Genomic DNA, 27,835 nt, shown 5'->3' with positions numbered 1-27,835 from the left:
TTACTTCACTTAATGATTTTCCTCTAACAGCACTCCCCATTGTGTCTTACTGACCAAAAGAAATGTCACTTAGGCCTCAAATGTTCTAACGTGACAGTGCAATAACGCAGTTGTTCACACTGTATGGTCACTAACACTGTTAGAGTGTGGAGCAATGAGTGAATGTGTAACAGTCTGTGTAATGAGGTCCACTGTGTGTGTTTGTGTACTTTGAGAGAGATTAAAGGTTGTTAGTTACAGTCCATTAACCGTGTGCAGGTGTAAGGGACTTGATTCAGGTTGCTTGTGTGAGGCACAGGCTGGTCCTCACATTTGCATATCTACAAGGAAGTCCAAGGCAAGTGCATGTAAAACCGCTGCAGGTGAAACCGGTTTGATAAACAAATCTCTCTGGTGATTCCGTGGTACAGGGATGTGGGCTGAAGACACGTCAAGCTGCCGCAGTTTCTTTGCTAGCTGTAGGTGCAGAATGTAGTGCACTAAATAGTGTTCAGCAAGAAGTATTAGAATATATTCTTTATATAAATAAGAGTATGCGGTATATGCACCCTGGAAGTGTTTAATGGCAGGTGGATTTCGCAGAACATATTGCGTTTATTTAAACAGTGACTTCATTGAAAGCCTGTGTTTTTATGTGGGAAGAACAGAGATCAGGAGATCAACTCCGACACGCAGACGGAAGACGTCGAAGTCTCTTTAGCCCTGGCTGAACTCTCACTCATAAACCCGCATGCCCACATGCCTGCGGGTGTGCTGTGTGTAGTCACACCTCTGAAATTCCTGCGGGAAAATGGTCTTATGTAGTGAGATTATAGATAAACATTGTGTAGGTGTAAATAGCTGAGGATTGAGAGAATCTGTAAAGGCTACATTACGTATAAATAATACGGAGATGGCACGATACAAGTTTTTTCTTTACCATTACTGAAACATTGAGCATCAGCTGATATTGATACCCATCCATTTTTTTTCTTTAAAAATTACTAAGCTTTAGAAAGTTTTTTGAATTGAATTGAATTTTTTTTTAACTTTCACACAAAAATCTCTTATGTAATAAATATAATAAAGTATAAATTCTACTGTAGTGTGTTTATATGTAAACATTTCCAGTTAAAAAAAAAATCTTTTCCATATCCAATTCCAGTCTTTTCCATTTATGACAGGATTGGCTTGAGTTCATTCTTTTTTCCCCCCGATATCTGATCCACCATCTTTTGCTGGGGTCAAGCCAATACCGATCCTGGGTATTGGATTGGTGCCATCTCTACTCTGTAGCCTACTTATGGGTGATATGATTATGATGAATTATGGCAGAGTACTTCTTTTCTATGAGTTCTTTTTAATTTTTTTCCCCCGAATAGTTGCTCCTTAGTTTCCAGAGTATATGTAAACATGACCCTACTGTATTATTGGCCAGCTGCAGTGAAGCAAAACAGGTGATCCGTGATCTGTTTAAAAATCTGTCACCTTCAACTTGTCTTCTTGCAGCAGTAACTGGTTTGATTTAGCTTCCAACACACAGTTAGGACAAATCCCAAATGGCTTCCTATTCACTACACCTGTTCACTACGTAAGGTCTAACATATTGGTGCTGTAGAACCTACATAGTGCCCAGTAGATCACCATTTGAGATTCAGATAAAGAAAGAGTTACAATGAAATTTGGAAGTTGTTCTCTGTAATAGTGCTTCCAGGATAAATTTATTTTTATTTTATTTTATTTTTACCTTATTTATATTTAATGAAATGTTATTGGAACTTCATTCAATTCATTCATTCATTCATTCATTCAATTTTTTACCCCATTTTTGTTACTTTCGTCCCCAATTTCCACCCACTAGCTAGTTCTCCTTTGTTCCCTGGCAGCCACCAACACGTTTCCTCCAGTGGAAAGAATATTTGGTTAATGACAGCCTCTTTTTTGCATTGCTAGCTAGTTTATTTTACAGCAAGCTAACACTAGAACTGTTTTTTTCTTCTTTTTTTTAATTAAAAAAAAAAGTTTCTCATGTTTTATAACCATTATTGTCTTTGCTAGGTGGTGCGGAAGATGATGTGGTTAATGGACCATGTATTTAAATACACCAACTTTGGCCTGGTGTCTCTGATCCATGGAGATTTCTTCATCAGACAGGTGAGCCAACAAAGTCCATACTACAGATGGAGAAATGTAAAAAATCATAAATGGAGTTAGTAAAACTAGTGTATCTTGTATCATGCACAGGGCAAAGCGCATCGGGATAAGCAGCTCATTTACCTGAAGAGTCACCTGGACAAGTATTACTACAGCCGAGACAGGAAGTGGATTGTTCTGTTTCCTGAGGGTGGCTTCCTGAGAAAAAGGCGAGAGACGAGTCAGTCATTTGCCAAGAAGAATGATTTACCCCATTTAACACATGTGACGCTGCCACGTCTCGGGGCCACTCAGGTAATCCTGAAGACACTTGGACCACAGCAGGAGAATGGCATGCTGGGAAACGACACCAGCTCGTCAGCACAGAAAGGTAAGAACATAAGAGGTTAAGGATGCACCAATTCCACCACTTATTGGGTTTTTGGCTGAGATCTGATACGTGATACTTTCAAATTAAAATATTTACACACACTGTGGCCTTCGTTTAATTGTAGCCCAGAAAAGTATTTGGACACTTAAGCCACACTTACGAATGTATAAATTTCACTGCATTAGAATACAACCAAACCAAGTGGCATTTATTTTAGAGAAAGATCCCACAAGCATATTTTTCAAGCATAACTTTAAAAAAAAATAGATTATATATTATAGTTATATTTAAAAATATAGAAAATAAGAGAGATACTGTTCATATTTAGACCAAAAAGTATTTGGACACTTAAGATAATTCTGGTTGTCACAGTTAACCCATAGTTAATGTGATGAACTACACCATTTGGTTTCTCTGCTAGGGGCACCTGTATGAAATGGAAGGTAACTGACTACATACATCCACTATAAATTACCCTGGGACCAACTGCTTAAAAGTAATTGCAAAAATGGCTAAGAAAAGGGAAGTAAGTTTTGAGAAAAGGTCTAGCATCATCTGTTTGCACAAAGAAGGCCACTCAATAGATAATAATCGCAGTTCAGCAAGCAGCAAGAAAAAAAAATCAAAGTTGAAGGACTTGTGAATGGAAACAGACAACGTACCGGCAGACCCAGCAGACTACCAGCAGATTGGGCAGGATAAATGTGAGTAAAATCAAGAGAAACAGGCGAGAAACAGCAGCAAGGACTGCTTCAGAGATCAATGAGAATTTCCAGATACAATAGAGCACAAACTATTCAAAACAGGATCAATGAGAGAGGGAGAGGAATGCGGCAGAAACCATTCATCAGCCTCGAGAATAAGAAATTTGCGGGAAAAAAAAAAAAAAAAAAACATGCTTGTGTTTATTGATGAACTGAGAAATTTCGTGAACAAATTATTCAAGCGACAGAATTCTTCAGGAGGATAATCATCCAGAACGTACCAGCCGTCCTTCTTTTTTCCCTAAAAGAAAATGAATGTCTTAGAGCGGCTCTCCCAGAGCATGTAATAAAGATGAAGTTAGCAGATTGTTGTTGCTCTAGTGTGGATGAACCGAAAGATTTGTTGCTTGAAACTTGGAGAAAACGTCCACCACAACGGTGACAGAAGCTGATCGATTCCATGCCCAGGTACTGTCAAGAAGTTCTGCGAAACAAAGCATGGCAAACTAAATACTAAAACACTGTAACTGTGATCTTTAATGAATCACAGTTATTTTAAGCATAACAGTCTATTTTGGGGGAAATAGTTTGTTGGAAAAGTGGTATCTTTCTTTAAAATAAATGCTACTTGAATTGTTTTGGGTTTTTTTTTTTCCCTAATGCAGTGAAATCTACACATTTGTAAGTATGGCTGAAGTGTCCAAATACTTTTTTAGGCCATTGTAAACATAGGCTTATTTTAAACAATTATTTATGATTGTTGCTATGGTTACGATTATGATTATGATTATGATTATGGTCATGATTACGATTGATTATGCCAACATCCATGCTGCGACTTCCTTCAGTACATCTGAAGTTAGATACACTGCATTTTGCTCACTTTTAATGCCTGCTGGTGGGATTTTTTTACTTGGAGTTGATCCCTAAATATACAAAGCTTGAAACTCTGTAATCCTCTTCATCCTCCTCACTGTAAAATCAGTCATAACTGAGATTAATGCACTTTGTTATGTGGGTGGGATAAAGAGGAAACATTTGTTTAAAAAAAATAATAATCCAGGCCGATACTAATTTCATGTTCAGTGACCTTTAGTTACAATATCTAATGACATTTGTGAAGGGGATTTGATAGCAGGCTGCCAAGTAAGCAGCATTTTTGGGCAGGGTTTGACGTGCCAAGATAAACAGCATATGTACATCTATCTAAAAGCCAAAATGCTTGCTACTTGATTAAAAAGCTGTGAATAAATGCATGGCAACTTAATTTTCATTTTATGATGTTTACAGTTAATTATTAAAAAGCAAGCAAAGTATGTGCCCTAAAAGTGCTAGTACTTTGAAACAGTTCATTTCTAACAGGATGTAAAGTTAATACTTTTACTGTATCTGAATCTCAAATGGAGTTCTGCTGGGCGTATAGAGCACTGTGTAGGTCTTAGGTTACTGTGTTGTACCCTATGTTGTGAGCATATGTAGTGGATTGGCAGGATGTTGGAGGAGTTCTAAATAAATAAATAAATAAATGTACTATGTGAAGGTGAGCTAAATAGCAGCAATAATAATCACATTACGGTGTGTAAATTAAATTTTTAAAAATAAGTTTCTGCCGTTTAGCCTGAAATAGAAATTCTCAACTATGTAAACACACTTGTTTTTGCAAATACAGTTTCTTTTTCTAGACTCTCTTAAACTGTGTGTGTATGTGTGTGTGTTTGTAGATAGTAAATCCAGAGGCCTACAGTGGGTAGTGGATGTGACAGTAGCATACCCCGAAGCCAAACCCATGGATATCCAGACGTGGATTTTTGGCTACAGAAGTCCCACTGTCACACACGTGCACTACAGGTAAAACCATGCTCTGTCCCAAACACTGGACTTCTTAGTAGAATAATTATTTATTTAAAAGAAAAAAGAAAAAAACTCATACACTATAACACATAGTATCTGTTTTAATAAGAAATCTCAGCCGCCAAAAAATATAAAATATATGTTAAAAATATAAATATAACAATGAAATGAGTGTGTAAATTGAGTATATTGATAAAGGATCTGTTGCGCATCGCTGTGTTTTCTGTTAGCTAAGTCTCCTGATTTAACTACTGAGTATGCTACAATAAGGAAAAGTTCTCTTTTCTAGTGACTCTTCTTTGTGACGCAGCATATGATGAAATTCTAACTGTAACTTTTATGATTTTGGACTATCGAGGCTCGGTGCGTCTGAGCGGAACGTTTTCATGCTCATGTTGTCACGTTACACAGTGTGTCTGTGCTCTAGCTGTGTTTTCACACACTGTGCTGAAAGTTACCAGCAGTGAGCATATGAGCTCTGTGGCTTGAAGCTCATGTTGTTGTTGTTGTTGTTGTTGTTGTTGTTGTTGTTGTGCGTGTGTTGATCTTTGATCTCTGAAGGATTGTAATGCCTACTTTCAGTTGTTGTAGCAACAGTACCTGTTATCTTCATTTATCTGGCTTGTCTCAAAGCTGTGTGTTTTTTCCCTTAGGCTGGACAAAAAAAACTCATCATATGAGTAACATTTTATTAAAAAACTCACTGTGACAATAATTATGCAGAATTTACAGATCTGCAGTTTAAACCAGAGTCATTTTAATATTCAGTATTTGTTTTCTCAGAAGAGGAGTATATCCTGCTCAGTGCTTATATTTTAGAGTAATCATATTAATTAAAACCATGCAAATGGATTAAACAACCGCAGGCAGGTTAGCAAGACAGAAAATAGCAAGCAGTTTGCTATTTTGCGGTTATGTCCAAAAGCACAGTGGGGAATATCTAGTGTGCTCAAGAAATTCCACAGTGCTCTGTTAAGGGTTAGTGTCTAAATGATGTGCCCTAGAGCATACAAAACTCCCATAATGCACTTTGCGTTGCAATTTAATGCACTTTGCATTACAATTTAATGCACTTTAAATTGAAATAGAGGTAAATGTTAGTACTGTAGCTGCAGTTAAACCATATTTCACATAAATCTTCAGAAATAATATGGCTAAAACAAAATTTCAAATCATACAGTACTGCTTACAATCACAGAAGGTGCTGGATTAAATTCTCATGATAAATCTATCCCAGATGACCGTATTATCATGCAATCAACATTATTATTATTATTATTATTATTATTATTATTATTATTATCATCATCAAATAAATATGTAGCTGTATTGTACAGTACTGTATACTTGTCTTGGATGTTTGTTTTATGACTTCTGCAATATTGGATCAAAATCTTAAACATATTTTAGATTTCCAAACATTACTTTTCCAACAAAAATGAAATGTTACCCAAAAAAAGTTTGTATATCAGTAAAGAAAGTAAAATACTATGTAATAGACCACTGGCTAAAAATACTGGCTATCGGGTGCGACAAAGTCTACAGAAGAAACTTACCAGCCTTATAATTTATTATAATAATTATAAAAGATTGCATCTTTTCGAGCTCCTGTTCATGCTGCGTCATGCTGCTATCCACCCTTTTCCACATACATGAGCTCACAGACGCCCACGATTGGCTAGTGTCGCTGTGATTGACAGGGGAGAATGAGTATGCCATCCCTCCCGTCCAGATACCATAGTTAGATTTGCTCCCTTAAACTCCAAGATGGTTGTGGCATCATCAGGATTCAAACTTACGACCTCCAGTAGGGCCAGCGCTTTTCTGTTGCATCACTGTTGTTAATCTCTCTCTCTCTCTCTGCAATCTTATTTTCATATCTGTGTCGCTGGATAATCTGTACATGGGATTGTGTGTTAATGCTCAGGTTCCGTGTCCCGTCTTCTCTCCTCGTAGGCAGTGTCATCATCTCTCGTTCTCTCTCACTTTTTCACTCTGCATTCTTGCTGATACAGCATGTCGCTCTCAGGAGAGCTGCTGTGATTTACCGAGGTTTTGTAACACGCCTGGTCATCATCTTGGACGAGGGCACAGGAAATCAGGTTAAAAACAAAGCAGGACATGGAAATTAGAACACAACCAAACAAAGCAAGATGGAAATAGCTTGAGTGTTTAATATGTAAGGAATAAAACAGTTCAGGACATGCTTATATTGGAAGTGAATCAACTTCGGGCTCGTATCGTACCCTTTGCTTTATACCACAGCAATTTGCTAGCAATCTTTTATTTATTAACGAGCACTGTCATACATTTTATCTGTTTATAGGTATGTTTAATGTTGTGAAATGTCCCTGAAACCAGTTAGTTCCTGTTATCACTTATATGAGCTATAAAAAGTCATTTCCTACCAGCTTGTCTTTTTTTTTTTTTTTTTTTTATATCGGTCGAAGATAATAAGACCAAAGAGAACATTTTCATATTAGCATGTTCAAATACTGTATTTTTTTTTTTGTATTGTCATAGACAGTGCAAACAACTGCAAAATATTCCTGACCCATCCTGTATGAACGTTTTGTAAAAAAAAAAAAAAAACTTTCCTGAGTAAATGATTATTTTACTCAGCAGAGTTAACAACTGATTGGCGTTTCACAATGGATGGAGAATTCCAGGATTACTATAAGAAATAAACAGAGAAATGATGAGCCATAAACTTTTTTCTGCTCACTGATGAGCCGGCTGAATGACCTGCAGCAATCATGCTCTGTCTCACACACACACACACACATTATTGCTCTCACACACACTCACCTTACTCGCTCTCAGCTGACTGCTGCTGCTTTGTCCCCAATGACCTCATTTTACCCCAGGCCTTTAAGACCTTGTTTTACAGAGGCCCTCTCTCCTCTCTCTATCAGTCACCTCTTTGTAGTTGTGCTTTCTCTTTTAAGCCTGGATCTGGATAATAATGCTCTAACATTGTCAACTGCAATGATTTGTGGTTAACAGTACCTCCCTGCCCCCCTTCTTTCTCATTTCTCTGTCTCTTCCTCTCTTTCTGTCTCTCTCATTCTATCCACCTCCTTTCTCTTTGTGTCTCTCTTCTTCTTTATTGCTGTCTCTGTCTCTTCTTTTAGCTGTTTATATTAATCATTAATCTTACATATTAGTCAACAAAAAGAGCTTATATACGTATGTATGCTGTATATCTATTATGTATAAGTAATATATAAATAATATAATACCAGTCTTTGCTTTTGTAAGTGCCTCCAACTGCTTTTATATCTACTGAGCAGCTTTTGGATCCTTTCAGTTGTAACAGTTGCCCCTCAGTCAGACCTCATTGCCACCTCATACACTACACATTATACACTACTTAGGTTTTAACACTTGTACGTTTTTCTGGATTTGGGGCCATTTGAGCCCAGAGTTTGGTACAGTTAATGAAAGTGTGAATGCTGTTTTTGAGCCCGGGAGCAGTCCACAGACCCGATCCTTGGCTCTCTTGAAAACAGTGGTTTGGAGTTAGTTTAAATGAACCATGGTGGAGTCCACATCAGTTATGGAAGCTATGCTTGCTCAGGGCTGTCTTGTTAAGTAACGCAGTTGGTTCAACTTGTCACGTTATGTCTTGTTTCTACTTTTGTGATGCAACATGAGTGTTGGTACCACAGGAAAATAATTAATAAATGGCAAACGGATGAAACTCATGCCTACCACTTTGCAGCCCAGCATGCACTAATGTGAGGGAATTCCACAGTCGTGGAAGGAATTCTTCTTTGTGATGGTAAACTTGTGATAATACGAACAAGCCCAGAATCGGTCCTGATTGTGCAGTCAAGTATTCGAACCAAGCGTGAAAACTCTCTATGTCTTGCAAACTGCAACACTAGCTTTCACTATAAGGTCTGGTGTTTGTCTCACTAAACATGACCAGTATGTGCCTACTTTCAATTGACTTCCTTTGAAACTGAGAAACCATATACCTTTTCATTTATCAACTATTAACTATTTCAAAGAAAGCTCTTAAATAACATTTAAAAACTTCCTTGCTATTTCTTTCAACTTGCTTTGAGAAACTTATTGTGTATCAGTGTTTAAAAGTTTGTTTACTCATTTGGAACATGCTTGAAACTGTCACTTAGCCTGAAGCTTGTGGCCAGAAACCTGTACAAACTATGTCAGACGTGCTGCAGCCGTTATTCAGATCAGGTCACTAGATCACTAGCCGTTATTCAGATCAGGTCACAAGTTCACTATCTTTCTCATATCAGGTCTGGAGACCAAGAGGGTCACGATAAAACTTTGATTTCTGGTTTCTGTGGTTTATGTAATTTACATTTCTGTTGGCCTTGCTTTATATTTGGGATTGAGGAAGGGAGGGATATGCTCACGTTTCATATTACCTTTATAAAGTTAGAACTATAGGCAAATTTTTCTTTTTTTTCCTTTTCTTTTTTTAACCAGAAGGGATGGGGGATGGAAACTTTATGTAGCAGGGCACAAATGTCTGGAGACTCAGTTCTCCCAAGAGCATCTGCAGAAACACCCTCAGCTCCTTTCCAAGTATGTGATTTAATCCAGGCATGTTCTATCTTTTAACTACTACTGGAAACTACTGTTCCGTTCAGTCACCAGTATTACTTTATGTTAATCTTAAATATAATACTATATTATTGTATTAAATATTATATTAGTTCTTAGTGTGTATTAGGTATCATGACAACTGATTGTATTATATTATCAGTTAGTATGCAATGTGTTAGTAAGAATATCACACCTCCGAGTATAACACCATATCGATATAATTAGGGAAGGATCCTATATAGCAGCTGGCTGTCAAGCTGTAATTAAAGTGAATTAAGAGGAAGAGAGGGACATCTAATTAAGGAGTATGTTTTGTTTTACTAAGCAAAAATACCACGAGGCTGTTTGCAGAGGCTGGATGAACTTGCGGTATGTCAGAAATTTTGGTCATTGTCCTGTAGTGTGAACAGTAACCAGTTTCACCAAGTTATCAGCTGATTGTTATAAATGTTAACAGTCGGTCAAACTGTGACACCAACACACTTGCCTTGTCCTTATTACCTGGCAGGAACTGAAATAAAAGTTGGCAGGTGATAGCTATCGCCCCTAACCTGAGCTGTAAGTGAGTAACGGTGTCTTTATGGGTGAGCGCTGCACACTGCACTCTATGCACTCACTCTGAGAAGATCCCAGGGTGAGAAAATATAAAGTTCTTTTTATTATTGCAGTTTTTCAGTAGACACTCTGGTTTGAGCATATAAACCATATACATGATGGATGATGCAGATGTGTAGTATGAGGATTACTGTGGGTAAATAAAAATGGAAAAACTTATATTTCTCATACAATTATGAAGTTCCGTTTAAGACACCTTCACTGGATCATGAAATACTGTGGTTGTATACCATTATAGGACATTCCAATTAAAAATTTGTGTACGCTCCCAAGTAACGCAACCAAAAAACATTTGCCCCAGCCATCGGTGGTCGAGAGCCAAGGGAGCAAATTCGTCCGTGCTTTCTGGGTGGGAGGGATTTAATACTCCCTCTACCCTGTCAATCACATGACACTAGCCAATCATGGGTGTCTGTGAACTCATGTATGCGGAAGAGGGTAGATAACATTCTCCGTTATGCTGCCCTGTGACGTGGCATGAGCAGCAGTTTAAAAAGATGCATTTGTTTGGCTTCACATGTCTCGGGGGAAACACATCAGCCATCACCCTCCCCGGGTCGACAGCTGTCATATGATAAGACAGAGCTGGCTGGTGGATGGGAATTGGCAGGTGACGAAGCTGGGGAGAACATGGGGGAAAAAATCTTGCCTAGCCACAGAATCAAACTGAATAACTAGCAGATAACAATATTTTTGGCTAGACACTCAAATTAATTGAAAGTTACGTTTATACTGCATAGATTGTATGATGAAGGTTACACTTAACTCTCATACACAAGTGAAAAAAATAGAGATGACAAGATGCTGTGTGGAAGAAAAACTACATTCACATAGCAGTGAAGTTTTTTTTTGGAGAGCACCAAAAATTTGTCTCATTCTCATCTGCATGCATCGTCTCATTGTCTCATTATTCATCTGTTACAGTCTGGCACTGACTAGCTTTTATGTACTATTTGATATGTAATATTAATAGAGTCTTTATTTTGAATCTACATTTTGGAGTATTTGCTCTGCACAGAATCCTGGAAATCCAGTCAAGAGTAGAGATGAGCAGTTAAGGTTAAGGTTCTTAATCAAAGCCCAGAAGTGGGGGATTTGAACCCACAGCCTTCTAGTCAGCACTGTTCCTGTGTTGCTGTTTTCTGTGGTATTGTTTTACCGGCTGGGGTTTGTGGGTTTCAGGTGAACAGGTGAGTGAGGTTGGGAGTCCGGCTCTCTGCACTTGGGTGATTGGAACAGGACTGTATGAATGATTTAATGAGACGTGGCCATCAGCCAGGGTGTGTGATTGGACTCCTTGCTTATTCACTGTTTTTTCAATGATTTATTCATTTAATCACAACAGATTCCTGACTGTTTGTCCATTGCTCAGTCTTGTTTGTCTGTTGCTGCCCATCAGTTTTGTCTATCTGTCTGTCTATCTGTCTGTCTGTCTGTCTGTCTGTCTTTCTGTGTAACTATCCCTCTCAGTCTATACATCTGGCTGTATATCTGTGTGTCTGTCTGTCTGTCTGTGTATTCCTGTTTGTCTGTCTGTCTGTCTGTCTGTGTATTCCTGTTTGTCTGTCTGTCTGTCTGTGTATTCCTGTCTGTCTCTTTCTATTGATCCCTGTTTGTCTATGCATGTGGCTATAAATCTTTTTATCAGTCTGTCTGTCTCTCTGTTTATCTGTCCCTGTCTGTCCATGCATGTGGTTATTTGTCTTTCTGTCTGTCTCTGTCTCTGTCTGTCTGTCTGTCTGTCTGTCTCTGTCTGTCTATCCCTGTCTGTGTATTCTTTTTCCTCAGTGTTTTTATTAATAACTAAATGTAACCATGTTACCTCCTCATTCTGATTCTTCAGCATAAATACCAGTGCAGAATGTAAAGAGGACAGGACAGAATGTCGCTTAGCTCAGGAGCACGTTCGATTGTTGAGGAAGTGCAGAAATGGCCGAGCAGATGGCAGCTGAGCTCAGCAAAGCCAGTTAAAGTGAAGTAAAGAGCACAAGCACAGCTGACCAGTTGGGAAATATATAACAGTGTAAGAGGTGTGTGTAAGCTCACAGTGTGTCAGTTGGGTGGTTGTGTAAAGTGTTGAAGCTCAGTGAGTTTACAGCCATCCTGCATCAGGCTCTAGTGTGAAATTTGGGGTAAGTTTAGTATATGATGATGTAGCAAAGGGGCGTCTGAAGACAACATGCAGCTATGTAAATGTTGCCATGGTGATAGCCTCAGGAATAACACCTCTAAGGTCTTACAGCACATAGCTCACAAGTTGATATTGATGACGGCAAGAAAACACAAAGTGCTAGTTGTTCAATAAATCAGGACAGATAGTCACCGTAGATCAGCTTGTCTCGTCACAGCAAATTATCATTTGGCAATTTTTGTTACTACTGGTTATCTGGGTTTCTTTTTTTCTGCTAAACATTTTTTAATCCATCACCAAAGCCAAAACCAAACCGAATTTAAACAAGGTCAGGTTACATTCTCCTGCTGTTGAGTCTGATTACATTCTCCTGCTGTTGAGCTTCTGAAGATTTCATTTCACATTCACATACTGTTTTTGCTCTGCTGTCACTGAACTGATGTCTAACAACTCTTTATATACCGCAAAATTACTATCTGCCAATGCTCTGTTATTTTAATGATCACATGCGTGATATTAATATCAGAGATGCTTACAGATATCCTGACTACCCTGTGTTTTATTTTAGATGTAGCTCACTAGGTATGCAGCATTCAAGGGCAGTAGGCATATGGCCAGTCATGCAAAGAAGGCAACATCGCATATGTACTTTTTTTTAATTATTATTTAAATGAAGGCTTTGTGTGTGTGTGTGTGTGTGTGTGTGTGTGTGTGTGTGTGTGTGTGTGTGTGTGTGTGTGTGTGTGTGTGTGTGTGTGTGTGTACGCGCGCATGTGTGTGTGAGCAACAAAAAAAGAGAAGGACCTGCGCATCAAGTGTATTTGGCCCAAATAAATGCAACCAGACTCAATAGGGAACCTCTTCGGGTGACACCGGATAGCGCGATTATAAATCATGTTGAAAGGATACAGAATGTTCAGTGTGATCACATTAAGAATAGGAGTCTCGGATTGAGCAAAGAATATATCTATGCGAGTCTACAGTATCCACGTGGGATTATCCACAACTAGAGGAGCTTAGAAAGGTCCAGAACATGAATCTGACAGATCCGGAGGGTGAGAGGAGCCTGAGCAGTAGAAGTGTGTCAGGATCTGGAACTGCACAAAGCACAGCTGACTATATACATCGCAAATAACAATGTTTTGTGGAGTAATTACACAATAATGGTATTCATAAATTACATCATCATTACAAGTCCTCAATATTAAACTGCCCCAGATGTCAAATGAACTAGTCCCTTAGTTTGTTTAATCACATTTTATTGGCTGCTAAGTGCTATGATGAGAAACGGGATTAATCAGACAGAATCAGGCCTTCATGCCATAATCTGTGCTACTAACTACTACTACTACCTGGCATCCACCCAGCATACATGAGAGTGTCACACGTATCAGTATAATTGTACGGATCATGGGGTAAAAAAAAAAAAAAATAATAATATGATGTTATAGCCCAGGTCAAGAGGGATAAAAAGCCCATAATAATTTCACTAAACTCATTTATGTGTGTGTGTATGTGCTGTGAATGTCTGTGTGTATGCAGAGAGCATGTAGGGTGTTCCTCTTGAAACAGAACATTTCTTCGGTGTCCTCATTAGATGTGCTGAATGTTGGAGGTGTGTGGGTGACTGTTCAGTGTTCAGTGTATTTGTTGAAGGAACTGACAACCACAGGTTTACAGGAGGTTTACAGGAAAGATAAAGGAGAAGTCAGAATGTCTTTCTTTCCTCTTAGGCCCTGCATGGCACTGCTAAGGCTTTTAGACTTTTACTCTGTGTATGTAGACTGCTGTGCTCATCAACATCATAGATACTCAAATATTTATCAGCGTTCACCGTAGTTGACCCTGAGGTTTTCCACCGTAGTTGACCCTGAGATTTTCCTTATGGTATTCATAAATTACATCATCATTACAAGTCCTCAATATTAAACTTCCCCAGATGTCAAATGAACTAGTCCCTTAGTTTGTTTAATTACATTTTATTGGCTGCTAAGTGCTATGATGAGAATCAGGATTAATCAGGCAGAATCAGGCCTTCATGCCATAATCTCTACTACTAACTTCTACTACTGCACCCAGCTACAATGAACTCTAGAATTATTGGCATCATTCATTAAAGAATTGATCAAAAACAATTAATAACCCATGCAGCGAGCAATACTTAAACGTACGCTATATGGCCAAAAGTATGTGGACACTTGATCATCACACCCATATGTGGCTCTTCCCCAAACTGTTGTCACAAAGTTGGAAGCATACAATTGTATAGAATGTCACTGTATGCTGTAGCATTACAATTTCCCTTCACTGGATCTAAGAGGCCCAAACCTGTTCCAGCATGTCAATGCCCCTGTGCACAACATGAGCTACATGAAGACATGGTTTGCCAAGGTTAGTGTGGAAGAACTCGAGTGTCCTGCACAGAGACCTGACTTCAACCCTGACTGCACTCCAGGTTTCCTCACCCAGCATCAATGCTTAACCTCACTATTGCTCTTGTGGCTGAATGAGCACAAATCCCCACAGCCATACTCCAAAATCTAGTGGAAAGCCTTCCCAGAAGAGTGGAGGTTATTATAACAGCAAAGAGGGGACTAAACTTGGAATGGGATGTTCAGTGAGCACATATATGTGTGCCGTTCAGGTGTCAATATACATTTGGCCATATAATGTACGTGGACATTGTGTAGTTTTAATTTTAACACTATTTTAACAGCACTGAGTCTCTTCCTGTAATGTCTAACAAGGTTAGAGATATATTGTTATGTTTACAGAAGTAGACGTCCTCTTCATTTCAGACCAGAGGTTTTCAATAGGGCTCAAATCCAGAGACTGAGATCGCCACTCCAAACATTGATTTTGTGTCCTGCATCTATATGTATGTTGATTTATTTATTTATTTATTTATTCATTTTAATGAAAGGTCCATCTACGAGGAAGTCTCAATCTCTTGGCAGAGGCAACCAGGTTTTTGGCTAAAATATTCTTCTACATACTGTGATTCAGTCTTCACTATAGTCCCTTGATCACCAGCTGCATCACACCAACACCCCCAATGTTTAACAGTGGCTTTTGGGGCCATTATCTTGTACTTGGTCCCAATTTTCTCTCTAAATGTGCTAATGGTGTATGTGGCCAAAAGGTTTGACTTCACACTCTTCTGATCATAATACACAATTCCAGATGTGATTCTCAGGAAAGGAAGTTAAATTAAAATGTGATAGAATTAATCAGGGTTTTTATGAATTTACCAGTTACATTGAAAAGCACTTTGCTATTAAAAATGCTAGTTTAGTTTTGCTAGGCTAAGGAAAAGATGCTACCTCTGTATTCTGGGCACAAGTGTGAGACTGTGAAGCTGCCTGAAAGCTGTTTTTAGCCCAGCAGGAGACAAAGTGTTGTTGGGGCCACACACACACACACACACACACACACACACACACACACACACACACAGACACTTTGAGAATGAAACATCTTGCTCAGATAACTCTGAAGTGTCACCTTCTGATAAAAATGAATAAGTAGCTTAACTTCAGTGACTTGAGCTAAAAGCCCTGAGTCCTCAATCACAGCTGGGCCCGGACAGATTTATGCTAGCTGCTTACTAACTATTATTGTATATCTGTAATAGTTATCAATAAGAAACTGACATGTTGTTATACAAGTTTCCTGATATCCTGGTTGTACAGTACAGGGTTGCATAGATCTGCATTACCATGCTGTTTAAAGAAGTTGCTGCATTACACTATATCTGATTCCATGCTAATGAATGCTAATATGGCTCCATTACCATTACCAGGCTGCATCCTAAATCTATTTATAACTTTTCCTCTCCATTTTCCCCATGCTTGAATCCCCTTTGCCATTTTAAGGGCTGTTCCAGTAGTTCATCAGCTCAAGGAGTCGACATCACTGTAGACTTTGGGAACACAGCTTGCTCAAGACATTGTGATCTGACACAATTTCCTTTTTTAAACCAAATACCACAACACTGTTCAGAGGGAGGCAACGCTGATAAATTGCAACACTGCATAGCAACATTTGTCTGATATTTTCTGTACACTTAAGTGTCTACAAGCTTTAGAACAGGTTCAAACAGGAAAACAAATATTTGAACTCTGTGACACAATAAGCTTCTCAACACAGCATATAGTCTAGATGGAAAAAGAGCTCGTTTCATTTTGTCTTGTAAATAAATGTTATTAGGTTTTGATTGAAAAGGCAGTGAGTAAACATGATGTCAGTGTAACAGCCTCTTCCAGAGAAAGTCGGTTGTTCTGGGCCACATTTATAGCGCTTTTTCACCACTCAGCTCAGCCGATTACTATATTATCATCCCTGTTGTCATATGTTCCACCACCAAGCAAGCTGTGCTGTACTTAAGAAGCCATGCTGAATTTGGCTACTCTTCTTACCTAGGTACCATGTGCGCTGAGCTGGTGCATACGGGTTTAGCTAAAAATAGTGCTGATCAAACACAGTTGCACAGACGTCCTGAAGTTACGTCTCTACCAGCACAAATATCTTTACTACCACTCTCATTCTTTTCTAAAGTGCCTTTTGGGATAGATCTAAAAGACCAGCAATTTAGGTAATTTAAGAAGTTTTATCTTTCTGTTATCTATTATTGTTATTCATTCATTCTTCCTTTTCTTCTTCTTCTTGTTATTATTATCATCAGTAATAGCTTATTCTGGTCAGGGTCACAATGGATCTGGAGCCTATCCCAGGAACACTGGGCAGGAGGTGGGAATACCCCCAGGATGGGACACCAGTCCATTGCAGGGCACCACGTGCACACACACACACACAATCATTCACACCTAGGGACAATTTAAAGCACTTTAAAGAAGCACTTTACAGACAGTAACTCGAGCTCAGGATCGAACCGTGAACCCTGGAGCTGTGAAGCAGCAATGCTACCCGCTGCACCATCATGCAGGCCATTTAATGATTCAGATTCATTTTAACTTATTTACCTACAGTAACTTTTTTACTGCGTGATCTTACATTTCCTCCCTGTGGTCCAAGTAAAATCTTCTAGTTGGGCCAAATACCAACTGGCTACTTAGGATAGAACATAATGTAGAAACTAATGTGTGTCTAAAGACATGATAGAAAGAAAGATATTACATTTTTGATTGATAGGTTGGTTGCTTGATTGAAGTCCCTCACTGTTGTGTCTTTTATTGCACATGCAATAAAAGGTATTAGCTTCTGGAAATATAGATATAGTTATTATTATTCCAACCACGTATGGTAAGAAAAGGACCAACAACAATTCCTAGAACAATTCCGAATCAATTGGATAAAAGTGAAATAAGACCCTGTAAACAGCGCAGGCTAATCTGAGCTATCAGGCAGTACAGAGCGAGCTCCGAGTCGGTTCACTCCATCATCTCCACTCATCGATTCAGAGTTATAAGGAATAATCTGATTAAATACGAGTGTGAAATGTGCTGTATGCTTCCAAATCGAGTTTAGCTGGTTAAAGTCTGCCTCTCTGAATGACTGAATAGTGAGTTCACTTCAGGACATGGGAGGTGTGGCAGTGAGATTCACACCGCCATCCCTCACCATCATGCACATTATTCACAGTTATGGTGTGTATATAACGTTAAGTGTATATAATTCAATAAGTCAATTATAATATATAAATATAATTCAATTATAAGTCAGTAATTTTAAAATTAATTTACCATCATCATGATATGGTGTGTGTGTGTGTGTGTGTGTGTGTGTGTGTGTGTGTGTGTGTGTGTAAATAGCAGTTCTTCTGTTTCCCAACACTCTCTGCCTGATTTTTCTTCAGGCTGTGAAAGCAGCTGTGATTTTTTTCACTCAACAGGAACAGCATCATCAGCGAGCAGTAAACATCCATTAGAGAGCTCGCTCAGCTGATTAGAGTCATGCGGAGGCCGCTTTACTGAACACTCTCAAATTTTAGCTTTCATGATTACGATTACTGATAGCAAGATTATGGTCTTAGATCTGAGACCATCAGTGAAAATGCTTTTATCTTGCATTCTTCATTAATTGAATTTCTCATATTAAATAAAAATTATAATATTAACAGTAACTTGAGTGAAAAGCAGACTCTTAGAAATATTTACATGAATTTCAGAATTTCTTAGTATTTGGTGCATCCCTCTTTTGCTTTGATGACAGTGTGCACTTGAGCTGGCATCCACTCCAGAAGTTTGTATAAAACCTGATTATCCATGTGAGATCAAATGTCTCAGAGTCTGAACACATGCTTCAGTAGATAATTCAAAGAATAATGCTTAAGGAAAATCTGACCTTTTCTACAAAGGAGTTAACATGGTCAATATCTCAAATCGCCTTTTCTCAATTCTCAAATATTTACAGTTTTAAATGAAAAAAATTAGATTTTCAGTGTGCTCTCAGACTTTTGGACCTCATTCTTTTGGATGTGTAAATGACTGTGAAACCTTAAGCCTTCCCTGATTTGTGCAGGTCAACAACTATCTGTCCTTTTGTGTTGCACATTTTTAGTAATGGAGGATGAAGGGATTTTACAGGTGTGCAACCTCATATTTATACCCCAGAGAAACAAGACCTGGTTGAAGCAAAAGAAACATAATATTTTATTTATAGGTTTTTCAAAAATGACAGTTTGTTTCCATTTATTTAAACTATTTCTAAGGAGTTTTGACCATTGTGACATATTTTCGAGAGAAAATACTATTACTGTAAAGTTCTAATGAGACGTTCTAAAGTTTTGGTTTTTTTTTTTTTTTTTTTTGCTCAAGTAAATATAGTTTCTCTTGTTGTTTGAATGGAACATGTGAATTATTATGTCTAAGATATATTTTATACAATCATTTTTGTGAAGGGTGCCAATATATCTAGAGGGCACTGTATACAACTCTAATATTGTGTTGTATTTTTCTAATCTTTTGTCACTCTCAAACTCTTTGCAGTCATAGAAGCAGTATGTATTTACATTTTCATAAGTAAGGTTCTCCTCAGTCCCTCTCTGTTTTGTACACATAGGTTGTGTGTTGTTTTTTTGTTGTGTTTGCTGCATGTGTATTGTTTTTCAATCTCCCGGTGAATAATTGATGATGTTGGTGGATTTAGTCGCCTGTTAGCCGTTTGTGTTTCCTTCTCAGCGTTTCTTGCAGTGCCACGGCTGCATTTCGCCAAGCTGTTCACACACACAAGCTCTTCATCAGCGGAAATAGTTCGAAAGCTGCACATCTGCGTGGTGCTTTTTTTAAAACACTGAGCAGAGTGTAGTGCTTTTTCAGAAGCTTGCTAATCACACGTGGTTTGGTTGGACTCTGACTCATAATCACAGATTCACCGTTAATGATTTTTCTTCTCCTCCTGCAGTGTCCCTCAGTAGTGTATCATCCAACTTTTGTAATGAGAATTTTTTGAGAAGAAAGCATGTCTAAAATTTGTCTGAACTGGAAAAGTTGAGGTGTGGATAAAAAAAAAGATGTGGTAATGGGAAATGGAAAGAGATTTTTGAAATAGATGATGGTTTGGAATAGATAATGTAATGTATGATCCAGTTTCCCAAACCACATAATACCGTAGCACCAATATGCCATGGAGTATGCTGAAATAATATGCCTAATGTGTGTGTGTGTGTGTGTGTGTGTGTGTGCACGCGATTGTGTCCTGTGATGGGTTGGCATCCCGTCCAGGGTCTCCCCTTTTGCCTTGAGTTCCCTGGGATAGGCTCCAGGCCCCCCCACTTCCCTGTGTAGGATAAGCGGTATGGAAAATGAATGGATTGATGGGTATATTGTTCCTAGTACATTTATGAATCACCAAACTTGAGTGTATCACCTGAAATGTTTCATTATGAGGGGGATGGCCCTAGATGCAAGTGCTTTAGATAGCTGGTTCGCTCTACAGAGCTGAGGGGGTGGGGCGAGGTGGATGGCCCCTGAAACAGAGGGGGCATGGCCAGGTGGATGTTTCCTGAAAACTGAGCCATGTGGATGGTCCCAGGAACTGAAGGGGCTTGGCTATTGGATGGCTCCTGAGAGTTGAGGGGGTATGGCTAGATGGATGGTTCCTGGGAGTTGAGGAGGATGGAGCCATCTGGATGGCCCCAGGAACTGAGGGGGCAGGTGAGGGGGATGGCACCAGTGAGAGCCTGGTGGAAACCTTGAGGTTCAGGATGTGTCTAGGCAGCTGAGAGGACTGAGCCAGGTGCATTGTTGCAGAGAGGTGAGGAACTGAAATAAACAGTTCTATGAGTCATAAACTACTAAAACTGCTTGTTAAATGGTATAAATGGTAATGTGTAAACCCATAAAGTAAAACAGAAAAGCTTCATGTTTACTAGCTAACAGTGTGTGCTAAAGTGTACGTAGCAGTGGTAGTGTGCTACTTCAACACACTGTTTATGACATGGCATGAGACAACCCGGATCTGTGTGTCTCCCTGTCCACAATATTCAACAGAACAAATACATAACCACAAACAGTTACTTTACAAACATTTGAGTATGTGTTTGTTTGTCTGTGTGTTTGCCTGTGTCAGGATCTACCCGGTAAAAGAGGTGCCGGTGGAGACGGAGGCTCTCACAGATTGGCTCTATCAGAGGTTTGTGGAGAAAGAAGAACTTCTCGCACACTTCTATCAGACAGGTGAGGGGTTACACCAGCTCAGACTTCTTCTGTTCTTGAACATGCCATTCTGGCTGTTTAATGTCTTCTTACAACACCACTAATAAAGAATAATCTGTCTATCTTTACATCTTTGTTCTTATTCTGGCTGTCTGTCAGGATGTGTGTCTAGGGTGTGTGGGTCTGTTTGATATATCTGTGTTTCTATCTGTCGGTCTATATATCTGACTATGTGTATATCTACATTATATGGCTGAAAGTATGTGGGCATCTGACCATCACACCCATATGTGCTTTTTGTTTTTTTTTTATTCATCTGCTTTCCCTTTGTGTGTGTGTCTGCCTGTTTATCTGTCTTTCTATAAGGCTGTGGGTCTAGGTTTAGTCTGTTCATCTCTGTCCTATATGACTGTTTTTCTGTCTGTTCATCTTTCATCATTTCTCTAGCTGATATGTCCGTCTGTCTGTTTGTCTATATACCAGACTATCTTTATACCTGTCTGTCTGATATATTTATGTCTATCAATCTACCTGTCTAATATCTGTCTTTCTGTTTATCTGTTTGTTAGTTACCGGTCTAATATCTGTCTTTCTACATATCTACATACATAGTTACCTGTCTGTCTAATATTTCTGTTTATTTATTGATTTGTCTGTCTATATACCTGATATCTTTATACCTGTCTGTCTGTAGACTTGACTATGCCAGTCTATCTATTATTTCTGTCTGTTGAACTGTCTGTCTATATACCTGCCTCTTTTTATACTTTTTTTTATACCAGATAATTTATCCAGTATACTGTCTTTATGCCTGACTATCTTTAAACAAGTCAGTCTGATATTTTTTGTTTATCAGTCTGTATGTTTGTTTATCTACAAGCCTATCTTTATACCAGTCTGTCTGATATTTCTGTCTATTGAACCTCTGCCTATATACCTGCCTATTTTTATACCTGTCTGTATTTCTGTGTATCGATCTTTCTGTGCGTCTGTAAACATGACTATCTTTATACCTGTCTGATATTTCCATCTATCAATCTCTGTGTCACTCTCTATGTACCTACCCCACGCATATGAATAATAACACAATGTGCTGTGTGTTTTGCAGGAGTGTTCCCTCCATCGAAAGGTCAGAAGGAGGCCGTTTCCCGGGCGATGACACTGGACCTAGCGTGGCTGTGTGCTGTCCAGTCGTTTGCCTTTATCTCGGGCTACATGTGGTACAGCATACTTCAATACGTCTACTGCTGGCTCTGCTCACTGCTGTGGTGAAGAGAAAGATAGAGAGAGGGAGAAAGGGATGGAAAGAGGGACGATGATAGAGGAAGGAGGAACAGCCATCAATGACGATCTTGGATCTGTTGGAATGCCACAGACGCTGTCTTAACTCACTGGATGGCAAGATGATCATGGAGGAAAATTGTATTTGATCCTAAATCCCAAACCTGCATCCCATCTGGGCACACATGCGCGCACACACACACATACACACACACACACACACACACTCAGACACACACATGCAGTTCTGCAATACGAACATCCATTCAATGAAATAGGTGAACAGTGACATCATGTTTACACATATACATGTCCATATAAATATATATATATAATTCTATATCTCAATGTTTACTCATGCACATGCTGACACATCATGTTTTAATTTTAATTCCAATCATAAATTAGGCTCAGGAATAAGCCAATTTCATTCACCTGCCATCAGTAACATTGTCTTGCTTACATCTATGTCGTGAGGAGAACGTCCTGCAAACGTACTGAAACGGATTGTGCTCTGGACTTCTTGTCGTCATTTCTGTCCTCCTCTCTCCTGCTTTTCCTTCATTGTCCTGTGTGCTCTGTTTTTGTCTCTGTGTCTAGACAGTATTGCAGTTTGCTCTCGTTTACACTGGACACTTAGACATCGCCGGATGATCTCCAATTCACCTTCTGTCTCAGTAGGGGACCTTGTTTTTCCGCTCCGCATCTCACACATTTCATAACACTGAACTGCTTTCTAGTAGAGATAAAACCCCTCTTTGTCGCCCTAGTTGAAATCATGTTGGTGTTTTACAGATATAATTAAGCCATATGCTTCGTATGTGAGGACCGATACCGGGAAGGACTCAATGTTGACTGAATGAAGTGTGAAATTAGGGCCCAGGTGTCATTACTGTAAAATTAGAACAGCGTAACCTGCCGAAGTGTGCCGGTCAACGTTTTTTTGTTTGTTTTTTTTTTTTTGTTTTGTTTTTTTTTTGTTTTGTTTTTTTTTAGATTAACGTCTGTTTGCTGTATGTTCTCTCAGCGCTCACTCTGCGAATCACTGTTTATTTTAATTTTTTTTTTTATTATTATTATTATTATTATTATTAACATGAACATTTGGTATTATAAACGCTGAGATAGAATCCATGTCGTGACTGCGGCATTTCAGTTGTTTTTAGTTTCAAAATATCCTGAATGTTAAGATAAAAGGATAAAAAATATAATGATACCCCTCTGTGCTGGTGTTTCTAGAAATTTCTCTTTCTGCGGTTTAAAGAAACATAAATGGTGGTGCGTGAGCCTGATTAGTTTGACCAACTGCAGTTTACTGTTTAGTTATTTCACATCAAAGAGTAGAGATTATTATTATTATTATTATTATTATTATTATTATTATTGCTGCCTGTTAGGACAGAGCTGTCTGTCTGGCTCATAATAACCTGCTTTCCATGTTCTGTGAGGAAATCTGACTCTGTCTTTCAATACTGACTCATAGTTCATCCAAAAATGAAATGTAAACAATGTTCTCTTTTACGCCAAATTTAGTCAATTAGCCAAGACTAGCCTGGCGTCTGAAGTTTGCTTGTTTAGTTTAAGTCAAGTCAGGATGATGTATCATTTGTACAGTATGTTGAGACTTATGTATGCTTAAGGCTCAGAAAAATTTTTATGTGTAGCAGAAAACACACAGAAGAGCTTAAATAGAAAAAAATAAAGCTTAAAACAGAATAAAATAAGTACGATGGGACTACAATAAACAAAATACAATATGCATAAGTGGGGAATGAGAGAGAAAAAAATGGCAAAGTATTTAGTTTAGCACTAAAACTGTTTTTGTGTGAGAGAGAGAGACAGAGAGAGAACCTGGGAAAACCCTTCACTTGGTGAAATTATGTACTATATATAGTTCTGACAACAGGCTTTTTGCAGTGTGTGTGAATCGCAGACAATTTAACAGCCGGTATCTGATTCCAAACCTGATTACTCTTATGTCTGTTTCACTACAGCATGTAGTTATCCAACAACTTGATCAAGCCCTGGCCGTCACAGTGTGAGGAAATCACTCTTAGCTAGCAAGTGTTTTGACATCTTTAGGCAGACTGACTGCATTTACCACTGTGTTTGTTACATAGGCTTATTACCAACCAAAAATGCGAGATCAGAACATAAATAAAAACATTCCTCTGCCGTTTTGGTTAAATATATTTATTGTTTCTTAAAGTTGATGTGTCAAATAGGCTTGTGCCATATAATGATTTAATCGTCCCTAATAGATTTTACATTCCCTCAATATCCAGCGACGTTTACTCAGATTATATTACCAGACCTGCCAAGCTTTACGTGTTTTGCGTAGTAGCTCCGATTTAACATCGGTGTATGCTATTATGAGTGCTTGCTCAAGAAATACGCCAAAGAACATACTCATGTTTGTTTTTCATACTCATGGAATAAAACAGAATCTATTAACTATATCTATATGCCACTGAAAATCTCAGCTTAAAACGGTCAAAAACTGTTCTTTTGGGTTTCGGCCAAAAGATTAAAAAAAGCCAAAAATTTTGATCTAGAAAAGATTGTTAGCGGAATCACCTAAAAAAAAAAAAAATCCACCGTCCAGCTGAGTTTTCACGATTGCCACTGCCAGCAAGCAGTTCCACAGCTGCACAGCTGGTAGTAATATTACTTCCTCCCCTATTCTCCTTAAGCCTGAAATGGTGGAAATGCTTGTTTCTGTTGGTTGTGGACAGTTAAATCGTTTATCACGATTTTTTAAAGGGTAAATCGCGAATAAGGAAAAATAAATATTGCACAAGCCTAGTGCCAAAATACATTATAGGCAGAAAAACTCGATTTTTTTTGTCTTTTTCAGCCACAGCATCATTCGATGGGTTTTCCCAGACCACCACACAAATATGATGCACCATTATCTATGAACAGACAAATGGACATTGCAGAACAAGCAGTCTCACAATCAGGGTGTGACCTCAGAAACAAGCTCAATTTATAAAACAATATGGTCTGCTTGGAGACAACAAAGAGAGAGAAAGGGAAGCTGAAGTTGGCAGATAGACTCCCAAACTCATCCTAATGTTACACAGTACAAACATCCTTCACAGGAAGTATTTATCACAGAGCAGTACTGAAATGTTGCATCAAACATGCACCAAATATGTCCCAAGCCAACTGACGATTGGTGAGTAGTGTGAAGAGTAGGGCTTAAAGAGAGGAAGTCGTGCACCCATAGATAGCATTCATGGTGAGTTTCTGAGGACAGAAAGTTGAAATAGGGAAGAAGACAATAGCAGGGAGGAGGAAAAGACACAGCTGGTGTGCGTCTTTACTCATTAATGGCCTACATCCTCCAAGCTTCTCACTTCTTCTGGACTCGTGCTGCCTTTGTGTGCTGTCAGAATTCTGTTTTTCTTCTTTGGAATTTTCTATTCTTCCTCAGCACATCAGTTCGAGGATTGGGGAATTGTTTGTTAAAAGTAATTCATCTCCAATTAGTCAAATATTGAACTTATGCTGTTATGTAATGTTATGTTTATGTATGATGATAAACTGGAAACTACAAGCTTGCATTCTTGTCAGCTACATTAGCTACATTAGCCTTCTAGGTCCAGAGCAAAACTAAAGAAGCAAACTTCAGACACCAGACATTTCTTGGCTCATTGACTACTTTTTGCACAAGGGGATCATTGTATACATTTCATTTTTAGAGGAACTGTTCCTTTAATGCCCTGTTGTTGACTTTTGCACAGTCTTTTTCCTTTGACTCATGTTGTCTTGCCAAATTGCATCAGTTGTTATGTACATGGAGATGGAGGCGTTGGGTCATTTTTAAATATGAAGGTTTTTTTTTTTTTTTTTTTTTTTGCTTCTGTTTTTATATATACAGCTTCATCTGCCATTTTCACTGTTTTGAAAATGCAACTTTCTTAGACTGCAGGAATGCCTTCTAATGAAGTTCTGCTCCTCAGGATTCAACCAAGTGAAACTGACAAGGATGTTTGGACAAGGGTGCATAAAAACAGTATTGGAACAGGGCCTGTGACTAGATATAGAGTAGCTGGATCAGCCAGGGGTTAAATTTGACCTATGGGCTATTAGCATTTAGTAATAATGAGAAGAACGAAGCTTCTGTGTTGTCTAAATGAAATTTGTCCATCGTCTAGCAATAAGGTGCAACAGTAGGAAGCAATTGAGCTGTACAAACCACTAGACTAATTAACAGACCAGAGCTTGCCTAAATGTGCCACTTGTGGGAGTGTCTTTGTGTTTTTGCCCAGCTTGCTGAAGTCTGAAATGTGTATGATGCAGCTTCACAGAAGAAAGATGCGGAATACATTCATGGCTGTTCAGACTGATGAACATGCGAGGACTTCCATCCAACAGAAAAGGAAAGGGAACTCAACCCTCATCATGTCATCCCTGTCTTTTAGTTTTACCTTTTTTGTTTGTTTGTTTGTTTTTAGGAATTTTAACAAATTATGCTAGACTGGTCTTTAGTTTTCATTTTGTACTCCTGTTGCCCTTCTCTTTCCAGCTGCCCAGCCATTTTACAACACGGTTTAATTGTGCTGGAATAAAAACGATAAATATCAATGAACCACCAAGTGTCTGAGTGTGAAGCTGTTGCTGTGTTTAACTGGTTTACTGTATTAGTTTCTGCACCTAAGATTTCAGTGTGATTTAATAGGACGGTTGTCAACATTATTAAAAAAAAACACACACACGTTACTAAAAACATACAAAAACACTTCATGAGGTATTCATGGATGTTTCGATTATGATTTTTTAAATAAAAGTCTGGATATACAATATTATATTCAATTACTCAGAAAAAAATGATCTGACTTCCCTCCTTTTACCATAAAGTACAGGTGATGAAAACCATTCCCTGGCTGAAACCCAAAGCAGTCTGCTGTCATTAGTTCGGTATTTCAGTGCCTACAGGGGATAAGTTATGGCCCATGGAGATGATATGGGCCATGGAGAAATGCCTCCAAGATACAGAGTCCCCGTTGGCATACTTGTGCAAGGTTGTCATCGTTAAAGCCAAATGATTGCTCATAATACATTTGCTGTCCAAATCCTTCTTTGTTTACTTTGAAAATAATGTTTGATTTACATATATACAATGTGTTGTGTAGTGATCTTTTTGTTTTTGGAAAAAAAAAACCCCTGATATATCACATCTTTATATTTGTACTGAAGTTAATAAGATAATACAAATAGTTTATGTAGTTAACAAAAATTATATATTTTTTATTTCTATGAAGTTTTCAGTTTTCATGAGTGTAAACGGTGAGTTTATTCCAAAGAATTTCAATTCCACATTTCGATTAAATTATAAATTTAGAAAGATCAGTGAATCAAGACAATCGTGTTAATGAGTAAAAAAATAAATAAATAAAAGAAGAAGAAAAAGAAGCTAAAGGTTTTTTTGTTTGTTTGTTTGTTTGGGTTTTGTTTTGTTTTTTCCTTGCAAGCAGGCCCATATCAGATGAGTAGAATATATATATATATATATATATATCATATAAGTCAAAATAAGGCAAAG

General features: G+C 38.3%; 1 protein-coding gene across 3 annotated transcripts in view; it reads left to right on the top strand.

Moving 5' to 3' along the window:
• The window catches only part of lpgat1 (lysophosphatidylglycerol acyltransferase 1), a 50,891-nt gene extending 23,796 nt beyond the window's left edge, over nucleotides 1–27,095 (top strand). For all 3 annotated transcript variants that reach the window (XM_026923826.3, XM_026923827.3, XM_034313934.2), the window contains exons 4-8: nucleotides 2,038–2,133; nucleotides 2,224–2,503; nucleotides 4,929–5,055; nucleotides 20,918–21,024; nucleotides 22,112–27,095. In XM_026923826.3, coding sequence (XP_026779627.1) covers nucleotides 2,038–2,133; nucleotides 2,224–2,503; nucleotides 4,929–5,055; nucleotides 20,918–21,024; nucleotides 22,112–22,275 — 774 coding nt within the window. In that variant the 3' untranslated portion in view covers nucleotides 22,276–27,095. The remainder of the gene's footprint in view (nucleotides 1–2,037; nucleotides 2,134–2,223; nucleotides 2,504–4,928; nucleotides 5,056–20,917; nucleotides 21,025–22,111) is intronic.
• The last annotated feature ends 740 nt before the right edge of the window (nucleotides 27,096–27,835 follow it).

This window comes from Pangasianodon hypophthalmus, chromosome 19, assembly GCF_027358585.1.
Source record: "Pangasianodon hypophthalmus isolate fPanHyp1 chromosome 19, fPanHyp1.pri, whole genome shotgun sequence".
NCBI lineage: Eukaryota > Metazoa > Chordata > Actinopteri > Siluriformes > Pangasiidae > Pangasianodon > Pangasianodon hypophthalmus.
This window is presented reverse-complemented; position numbering and strand designations above follow the sequence as displayed.